Genomic DNA, 10,004 nt, shown 5'->3' on the forward strand with positions numbered 1-10,004 from the left:
AAATTCAAAAAACAACATATCATGGAGTGCTCTAGACAGCTCTCTTTATTCGACCCACAGAATCCCTTCGGAGTGATCGGCCACATACGAGACCACCTAATTCGAGGCCCATTAGCCTCTCTGTAAATGTGCCTGGCCTGGAACACATCGCCTCTCACCATGGGCCGGATGTTCCAAAGCAGAGGGTGGCGCCCATCCACGACCAATGGTGCCCCATTGATCCAACCGATCACTGTGGCTAAGTCACCCTCCAGCAACACTGCTCTAGCCCGCAGAATACGCCGTGCATAACCCAAACCAACCCACGCCGATCTCAACTCCACCTCCGAAACAGAGGTGTCGAAGATCTAGCACCCGCCAGTAGCAACCACCCTCAAGTTCAAGCCTCTGATAACGAAGCCTGCACCGCCTCTGCCACCATTAAGCACACATCTATCAAAGTTGACCTAGGGCTCCTCAGGATGTTTCTCACCAGCCATTGCCTACCACCTCCAACAATTTTTACCTTTGCTAACTACTGTTGTTGATCTCTGTACTATTGTCGACCATAGCTTAGGATGTTTCTCACCAGCCATTGCCTACCTCCTTTGACAATTTTTACCTCGGCTAACTACTGTTGACGATCTGCACCACCATCACCCATCATCTTTGATGATCTCTACTATTATCGACGATTTCCACCACCACCTACCACTATCAATAATTTCTAGCACTACTCACGACCAATTACCGCTGATGATCTCCATTATTACTAACCATCCATTACTAACGACAATCTCCGTTACCACCCACTACACTACCATCACTAACGATCTTTATTACCACCTACCACACCAACGATCTTTGCCATCATTGTAATTTTTGATGAACTTTATCCACAATGCACCACCTCCAATGATCTCCACCACTATCTACCACTATCAATAAACTCTTCTATCACCTATCATCTTCGATAATTTTCATAACTACCCACCATCATCAACAATCTCCACCATTATGCATATCTATAATCTCCACCACCATCAATAATCTTTACTACCCCTCACTATCACCAATTTTCGGCATTACCCATGAATATTAACAATCTCCACCACTCTCCACGAGTATGGACATTGGTGGTGGAGGTCATTGGTGCACAAATTAAAAAAAGGTGATGCAAATATGTTAAGTAACTAATGCACAAAAATATGTTGCTAGTATTATAAGAAAACGATTCACATACATAAGGTACGGTGCATATTCCACACATGCTTAATTTTACTATAAGATTTGTTTGTTATATTTAAGATTGTGCAAATGATATCATCTTTTATTGGAGTATGTGAACCAACGATTAGGCATGTGTAAACCACCTATTTTAACAATTCACATCAACAATTTATAATGTCTAAACTATTTTTTTGAATGGGTATTAGATATTTAAAATATGTTCGCATCAATTGCCATCCAAGGAGTGCATGACCATTTAAAATATATGCATTGCATGTTTAAAACGTGTGCACCAATAATTGAGCATGTGGAGATCATCTATTCAAAATATACATGAATAACTAATAATTTGTGCATTTACTTTTAAAACATGTGCATCGGCTATTTAAGATCTCTTACCAATTTGAAATATATGCATTAGCTATTATCTAATGAGTGTTTTTGTAAGTCACATGTATCAATTGTTTAAAATATTTAAATCTAACTTTTTAAAACTTATAAGGCACTAATCAGCTATTAGTTCAATGAGTGCATCACTTATTTCAAAAGGTTGTATTATATATCTAAAATATATGGCTAGTAATTGAGCATGTTATCATCCATTTGAAGTATATGAATTGTTTATAATATGTGTATCGCCTTCTTAAAAGGTGTACATCAAATTCCAGAGCATCAGCTTTTTAAGATATATGCATCATCAATTTGGAATGTGTGCACCAGCTATCATCCAATATGTGTATTGCCATTTTAAAACATGCGCATTAGTAGTCTCCACCACCACCATGGATAGTTGCAAGTGGTGAAGATTGCTGGTGGTGGTGGATAGTGGTAGGCGGTGGTGGGTAGTGAAGAGTCAATGGTAGTGGGCAGGTGAAGATTAGTGACAATGTTGATTAGCAATGAAAATCATTGATGGTGGTGGACGGCGGCAAATAGCAGCATCTATGATAGCGGACGAGGATAGAGTTCTTTGAAAATGGTAGGTACTGGTGGAGATTGATAAAATAGTGGTGGATGGCAATGGATGGTCCACCACCATTGTATACAGTTGTAGGCAGTGGTTGATTTAGGTAATGATAGATTCTAATGGAGAGCGTTGATGTTGGTGGATGATGTTGGAAATTATTAGAGGTGGTTGGTAGTGGTGAAGATTGTTGGCAATTGTGGTACAAATTTTCAACAATGGTGGACGGTGATTAGGGCCGGCCCAATCCTTGGGCGACTGAGGCGATTGCCTAAGGCCCCGGCCCAAAGAAGTCCCACCACAAGAAAGGCCTCAAAAACAAAATGGAAAGAATAAAGGCCCCCTGTGAGTTCACCTTAAGCCAGCCCACTGCAGGGAAAGCCTTAAAGACAAAATGGCCTTAGGCTCCTAAAAACATTGAGCCGCTCCTACGGTGATGATAGTGGTGATAAGCTATAATAAAGATTTTCAAGAATTGTGGATAGTAGTAGAGATTGACAATGATGATAGTTGATGATGATGAGTTGTGATACAAATCTTTCGATAATTTTTGGTGGAGATCAACAATGGTGGTAATGAGTGATGGTAGAGATTCTTGCTGATAGTGAGGCAGTGGTGGAGAGCAATGATGTTGGTATGGTGGTAGAGATCGATGACAATAAGTGGTGATGAAGGTCGATAATGGTGGTCGTGGATAGTAAGAGAGAAGGGGGTCATGAGGCGTTCTTTCTCTCTCCCTTTCTTATATTTTTTTTCTTTATATTTTATTTTATATATCTATGTATTCTCATCTCGCTTCCTCTCTTTTACCCATATTCTGGTAAGAGACATTTTTATTTGAAAATTGGAAGCACAACCTTTCCTATTTAAAAATAGTTACCTTAAAAAAAATAAAAAATTGAAATATGTTAGGAAATATTTATTTTCTTGAAGCTCAAGGGCATAATACAAATTTTTTAAAGATATATGTTATCTAATGAAGGAGATGTGATCTAGGAGGGTTACAGCTTTAGCATGGAAGAAAAAGGGGCAAAGTGAAAGGATCAGAAAAGAAATTTTTTTTCTCTCAGATAAAGTTAAAAAAAATAAAAAAACTTCTTTCCTCTTTCCAGTAATATTATTATGCTATATCCTCATGTAATTTACGGCCCCTGCTAAAAAATGCTGTTCAAGGTTGTCTTCTTCATTTCTTGTATTTATTCCAAAAAATTTCGTTAGCCTTTCTCCATAAATTTAAAAAATTAAAACTCACTTTTCTTATCCAAAAATCTTACTTAAATCAAAGATCTACTCGCGGTCTTCAATTCTGTATAAGGATTTTTTTTAAAAAAAATGATTTTAAAAAGAATGCTCTCCAATTTCGTTTTACTGGTATGTTTGTAAAGATTATTACAACACTCGGAAAAGAGAGGAAAAAGGAAAGACGCAGGCTTTCTGGAACTGAATCAACGAATACTAAATCTCAGCCGTCGGTTGAGATACGCAAATCCAACGGTCCCTTCCAATCAAAAAATTCAAAAATCGAAACGGTATTAAGACGGTAAGGCCCCCGCTCCCCATTTGACCGTTAGTACTCTCCCTTTCGCTCTCTCTCTCTCTCTCTCTGCTCTTGCTCTCGTTTCTAAGCTCTGAGGAGGGTTTTCCTCTGCCCCTTGGAAATATCCGAGGATTTTTCGAACCATAAGGATGGGAGAAGAAGCTTTGCCGGCGATGTCCCCCGTGCGACCCTTCGAAGCAGCGCAGAAAACAGTGGAAGAGAACTCCAAACCCCTTCAAGAAGTCCAAGGTTTCGATCCATCACTTTCTTATGTCCTTTCTTTATTTTCTTGTTCTTGGACTGATCTGAGATTCTTGTGATCTCCTTCAGATCAAACCCTAGAAAACCACTCTGATTCCAGCGTTGATCGCCCGGATCAAGGTATGATGTATCTCCCTTTCCTTTCCAATTAGAAAAACCGCATTTTTTCAGAAGTAGTTTAGATCTGAGTTGCCTGAGATCCTTTCCAGGTCGAACCCTAGAAAACCCCTGTCTTTCTCCTCTTTTTATGGAGTAAAGTTTGGATTTTGCGGTCTTTTGTTTCTTATATTTAAATTTTCTGACATCGGAAGTTCAAACCCTAGGACAGACCTCCTTCATTTTGGAAAGCGAAAAATTCGAGAGAAAGATCTGTTCTTGTCAAAGGATACCTTTCCAATTATAATTTTGATGGTTTCTTGCTCTTTCTCTCAGATCGGGAGACGAATCCCTCAACTGACTCCAAAGAGATGGAACAAGAATTAAGCAACATTATCCAGGTGATTGATCTCCTGTCCTTAGTTACCTCTGTCACGTATATCTCATTTTCCCTTTTTCTATGTATACATATATCTTGGTTCTTGAGTACTCTTTTAAAATTCTTTCTCTCATTCCAGACACTTAAGGATGATGACCGCCTCATTCCATCTCCTATTCTGAAGGGAATTTCTGGTCCTGATCTCTCTTCTGCTCTTCAGTTTCTTGGTATGCCGGCCACCGCTATTCTTTTTCTTGAAGGACTAGTAAAGTTTTGGATGATCACCTACTAATTGGTACAAATTCTAATTTTCTCTCTTGTATAGGGACCAAGTACAATGGTCTGATGAAGAAACACCAAGGGCAGATTGAAGAACTTGAAAAACTACGGGATAATTGTGAAATGCTAAGGAATAAGTGCCTTGAGGAGTGTGAGCCTAAATATGAAACCTTGAAGAAGAAGTACACAGAGGAATGCGCTGAAAGGAAGCGCCTGTACAATGAAATGATCGTGCTGAAGGGCAACATCAGGGTCTTTTGCAGATGCAGGCCTCTGAGCTTGGAAGAGATCTCTAAAGGTTATTCTTCTGTGATAGAGATCGACCCATCGCAGGATACTGAGTTGCAGATCATCTGTTCGGATTACTCCAAGAAGCAGTTTAAATTTGATCATATTTTTGGACCTAAAGATGACCAAGGTAATGAGTGTTATCTAGATGATTTAATGCCATGTTTGTATGTATCACAGGATTCATATGGATGCCTATAATGGAAGAATAAATTGAGAATAATTGTAGAATTTCTTTTGGACCATTGCTTAATGCATGCTTCATGTTTAGTTTCCATGTTTTTGTTTTTTTTCCAGTAGAGATTGATTGGTTATTATAGCCATTCCTTAATTCGTTATTTTGTATGAAAAAGATTAGTAAGAAGAAAGAAAAGTTATGCTAAATCGATTCATTGAATAACAACCTAAATCTTCAAACTGAGTTTTTTATGCAGAAATAAATCCATGATCTTCTATTTAGTTTTAATGTTCAGTTTAGAATTTTAATCTGATGGTTGATATTGTTGTGTGTGCAGAGGCTGTCTTCGCGGAGACATTGCCTATTGTGAAATCAGTACTAGATGGGTACAATGTGTGCATTTTTGCATATGGGCAAACTGGTACTGGGAAGACCTTTACGATGGAAGGAACTACAGAGAACAGGGGCGTCAACTACAGAGCTTTGGAGGAATTGTTTAGGAGTTCCAAGGAAAGAAGCTCCTTGAGCAGATACCAATTTTCTGTGAGCATGTTGGAGGTCTATAATGAGAAAATCAGAGATCTTCTAGCAGACAATGCAGATCAACATGCAAAGAAGTAAAAAAATTCTTTTCTTGTGCTTGAAAATACTAAGGAGTGCTTGATTTTACCTGGATTAATTCTCTAATAACTGAAAACAGGATTATAATTTAATTGAGGTTAATTTTCTATAAATTGCATGAAGATTGGAGACCAAGCAAGTGGCAGACGGAACACAGGATGTGCCTGGGTTGGTTGAAGCTCAGATCTGCAGCATAGATGAGGTGTGGGAGAAGCTTAAAACTGGAGCAAGAAACAGATCGGTTGGATCAACCAATGCCAATGAGCTCAGTAGCCGTTCTCACTGGTAGTATTCTGCTGATTTTTCTGAAATCTACTTTGCACATCCATCAATAGGCCTAGTTTTTGTACCAAGATATGCCGTCTCGGTACTAGGCTCTATGCCGGTGCCGCTCTATTACTGTGTCAATGTGCCCGGTCTAGAGCCGGTTTTGCATACCGAGTGTCAATGCATCCCTCCATACTACATATTGGTACCGAACCGGTATGGTGTAGTATGGCATACATACCTAAATTTTCTTTCTTACTGATTGAAAGTGAAGATTCATGCAGAAACTAGGCCTGTTGTTTATGACTATTTCTAGAGGAAAAGGCTGTGTTGCACCCTAGCTCTCATCAGAAGTATTCTCATCATGACCGCATTACCTTCGTTGCAGCCTGGTTCGGGTGACAATCAAGAGTGAGAATTTGGTGAGTGGGCAGAGGAGCAGGAGCCACATGTGGCTCGTGGATTTAGCTGGAAGTGAACGTGCTGCAAAAATTGAAGTCGAGGGAGAGAGGCTGAAGGAGTCACAGTTCATCAATAAGTCACTCTCAGCATTAGGAGACGTTATCTCTGCTCTTGCCTCAAAGAACCCCCATATTCCATACAGGTCTCTCTCTCTCTCCCACTCTCTCTCTATATCTCTCTGTAGCTCTGATTTAACTCATTGCTCTCTTGTTCAAAAATGCAGGAACTCCAAGCTTACCCATCTGCTCCAAAGCTCTCTAGGTAAGACATTTATCTTTCTTAAAATCTTGTTACCAACAGCTATTAATATGGCCAGTTTGTAGGAACATACTTTCACTTACAATGCATTTGCACGTATCCTCTTCTGTTATTCATTTTTCATTTTGGCATGACAAAATAATGCACACACATCGAATATAATGACCATGTAAATTACAACAGGAGGAGATTGCAAGACTCTTATGTTTGCACAGATCAGCCCAAGCTCAGCAGATTTGGGAGAAACACTCTGTTCATTAAACTTTGCCAGTCGAGTCCGGGGAGTTGAGCATGGCCCTGCCCGTAAACAATCAGATCCAGCAGAAAGTTTCAAGCTTAAACAGATGGTAGTTCTTATATGTTATAATGAATTGAGAGGAGGGATTGGCTTTAAGGTAGGGTAACTGATCTGAATTGTTTTTGTACAGGCAGAGAAGCTCCGACAGGAAGAAAAGGAATCAGCAAGATTAAAGGAAAGCTTGCAGTTGATGCAGCTCAAATATGCATCACGGGAGAATGTCTTTAAAACTCTTCAAGAAAAAGTAATTTTACAATTTAAGAACCAAATTTAATTTCAAGTTGTTTTAAATGTTACCATGTCAACCTTCTGAACTACTAATGGAAGGATCACTTGAAGTGAATCTCGTTTATCTTTTATTAACTTGGTGTTTTGGTGCCTTGTAATGGACACACAATTAAGTTTGTTTTTTTCCTGTGTAAATGTGCTAATGACAGCCTTTAAATATTTCGATCTGCAGATCAGAGATACCGAGCAAACATGCAGGAATTATCAACAAAAGGTATAATACTGACATGAAAACCGGTCATTAGAAAAAAGAACTTCATATGTGCAATCTTATGCTGTTTACAAGTTTCTCAATAAGAAATTCTTGGGCTCGACACGTTATATTATATAATTCTTGCTCCAAAAAAATGTAAGTTTCTTAATGGTGGCAGGTGAGAGACCTCGAGAACCAACTAGCTGATGAGAGGAAAGCTTCCAGAGATGCTGCTAAATTCTCCAAGCCACCACTTGCTCCCATCAAGCAGCGACCACCTTTGAGCAGAATCACAAACCGCTTACCACCTTCAGGACCTCGCAAAAATAGCACCGCAATGACTGTCCGAGTGCAAGATAAAGAGAACGTTCTTTCAACATGTAAGGCCTCTGGTATGGACCAAACAAAACCTCTCAACAAAGCAAGGAGGATATCATTGGCCCCTGTAGTCCGTCATATACCAGTGCAGACCAAGAGGAGGGCCTCCATTGCTACCTTGCCAAATGAAGCCGAAAGACATCAAGCATTGCCTGAAGCACGACAGGATCAGATAAGTGGCACCATTCAAGCTTCTCAGCTGAGACTCCCAAGGAGAAGATCAGTGGCAGCATTTACTTTGTTTCCAGGAACACCACAAGCAGCAGCCACTCCAGAAGCAAAATGGAAATTTGGTGGCACTGCATCCAGCAGCAAGTACGCAAGCCCACCACCTCATGTGCAGGCACTGTGGAAATCAAAGATCCCAACCATTTGTTCTCCTCGGCAAAGGCTTCGACTTATTTCAAGCCCTGCCAATCCCGGCAGTTTAAATAGTGCCCAGCAAGCGGTCAGCAAGTTGTGTTTTAGCGTGCAGAAAAGAGTGGTTGTTGGCTCGCCAGCTCAACCAAAGCATGCCATGCTTCCAGGATCATTTATCTTTCACCAAGCTCCACGGGAAAAGGAAATTGTTGGTAGACTGGGGACTGCTCAAAGAGTTTTGTGCAAGAACAGAAGAAAGTCTGTTATCTAAAGCAGTTCTTACAGTTAGCATGAAGATTTTCTTCTCCAGCTGATACTACTGTTAACTGAACCAAAAAGCCTGCAGCTCTCTTTCGGATACTTGTGCATGAGCGTTTTGGCTTGTATGATGTAAATGTTACAAGAAGCATACTTCCAGCATTCTTTCAGTTGTCTAATTTAGCTTGATAACTTTTAAGCCGCCCTTCACTTTGGATTCGAGGTGCCATGTATGTTTGATTAATGATAGTAGTGAGATTTGGTTAGAGTTACTTGCAGTATATGTAGAAAAGATTTCAAACGACGACCTCCTTAAATTTTGATTGAGTTTTGCCATGCGACCACTGAGGACACCCACGACATGATTTGCCTTTTTACTGCAATGTTTGGTGTAGTCTTTACCAGCAGCCTATCTTTTGCCATGAACGATGCAACCACAGGGGATGAAAAGATTGATATTGGTTACATGGTCTTACACTTTTTCTAACTCTAAGTTATTGTTCACGCTGCCATATTTCCTTTTTTTATATTTTTATTTTTATATCCATTCTTTCTGCAGACATTTCTTCTGTAGCCCACGAAGTTACTGGTTCTTAATAAATTCCCGTTCATGTTGTTATCAGTTATTAGTCAGGTATTCCTCTTCCATTCCACTGGCTGGGTGGTGCTTTTCCTCCATTACTCTAATACATGTAACGCAGGTGCAAACATGGTTTACACTTCCGCTGATATGCTCTACCATTGAATTTGTTGCGGGGAAGTGCTCTCAATGAAACCAATAGATGAATGAGTTCTTTTTATAGAGGATAAAATTACATGATCGAGTTCTTGTACTGCAAGGAGCAGTGAACAAAAGAAGAAAAAAGGAAAAAGGTTCACCAACTGACTTTTACATTTATAGCAGTTCAGAAAAATCCAAATGGAGAAGAGAACAACCAGTAGAAGAAGGAATCACTCACAAAATGTCGATCAAAGTCTAGGATGAAAAATAAAAGAATATTGGGTTGTCTTGTTTAGTTTAAGCTACTGGAAGCTGCTTGGAGAAAACTCAGTACTTATAACTAGCCTGCTTCCTTCAAATAGATTTTGATCTACATTCCCAAAATACCTCGACCTGCATTTTTGAGAAAGGGAAGAATCATAATCCTCCCTGAGTATGGAAATTCAAGTGATTTGGGCTTCATGATTTTGTTATGACACCTTTAATTCATTTTTCGGCTTCCAAATATTATCGAACTTAGAAAGTTTGAGCACGCAGGCGGCAATCAAAACCTCCCCATTGCAGCCTATGATGAAGACATCTCCTTCTAGAATGAAGGCTTGGGCAAAATGAGACAAGAATTCATTAGGATATCTACATTTTAGAGCCCTCTTCAGTGGTAATGCTATGAATTTCCCAAATCCTGCTTTGGTTCCCGCATACAATCTAT

At 39.6% G+C, this 10,004-nt stretch overlaps 1 protein-coding gene across 1 annotated transcript; it reads left to right on the top strand.

The window, feature by feature from the left end:
- Nucleotides 1–3,740: 3,740 nt before the first annotated feature.
- On the top strand, nt 3,741–8,852 carry LOC103723611 (kinesin-like protein KIN-14J). Its single transcript, XM_026800168.3, has 13 exons — nt 3,741–3,959; nt 4,041–4,091; nt 4,404–4,468; nt 4,586–4,673; nt 4,772–5,143; nt 5,529–5,808; nt 5,936–6,097; nt 6,468–6,683; nt 6,765–6,802; nt 6,983–7,146; nt 7,228–7,341; nt 7,558–7,599; nt 7,757–8,852. The coding sequence occupies exons 1-13, from the start codon at nt 3,860–3,862 to the stop codon at nt 8,585–8,587; spliced, it is 2,523 nt and encodes an 840-aa protein (XP_026655969.2). The 5' UTR covers nt 3,741–3,859; the 3' UTR covers nt 8,588–8,852.
- Nucleotides 8,853–10,004: the final 1,152 nt, after the last annotated feature.

The sequence above is a fragment of the Phoenix dactylifera genome, chromosome 17 (assembly GCF_051530095.1).
Source record: "Phoenix dactylifera cultivar Ajwa chromosome 17, Ajwa_hap1_PhDact_Kaust_v1.1, whole genome shotgun sequence".
Classification (NCBI taxonomy): domain Eukaryota; kingdom Viridiplantae; phylum Streptophyta; class Magnoliopsida; order Arecales; family Arecaceae; genus Phoenix; species Phoenix dactylifera.

Coding starts and splice junctions, on each gene's coding strand:
- LOC103723611 (XM_026800168.3), top strand. CDS start 3,860: ATGGGAGAAGAAGCTTTGCCGGCGATGTCCCCCGTGCGACCCTTCGAA. Junction 3,960..4,040: donor ACCCCTTCAAGAAGTCCAAG/GTTTCGATCCAT, acceptor GATCTCCTTCAG/ATCAAACCCTAGAAAACCAC. Junction 6,803..6,982: donor TCTGCTCCAAAGCTCTCTAG/GTAAGACATTTA, acceptor AAATTACAACAG/GAGGAGATTGCAAGACTCTT.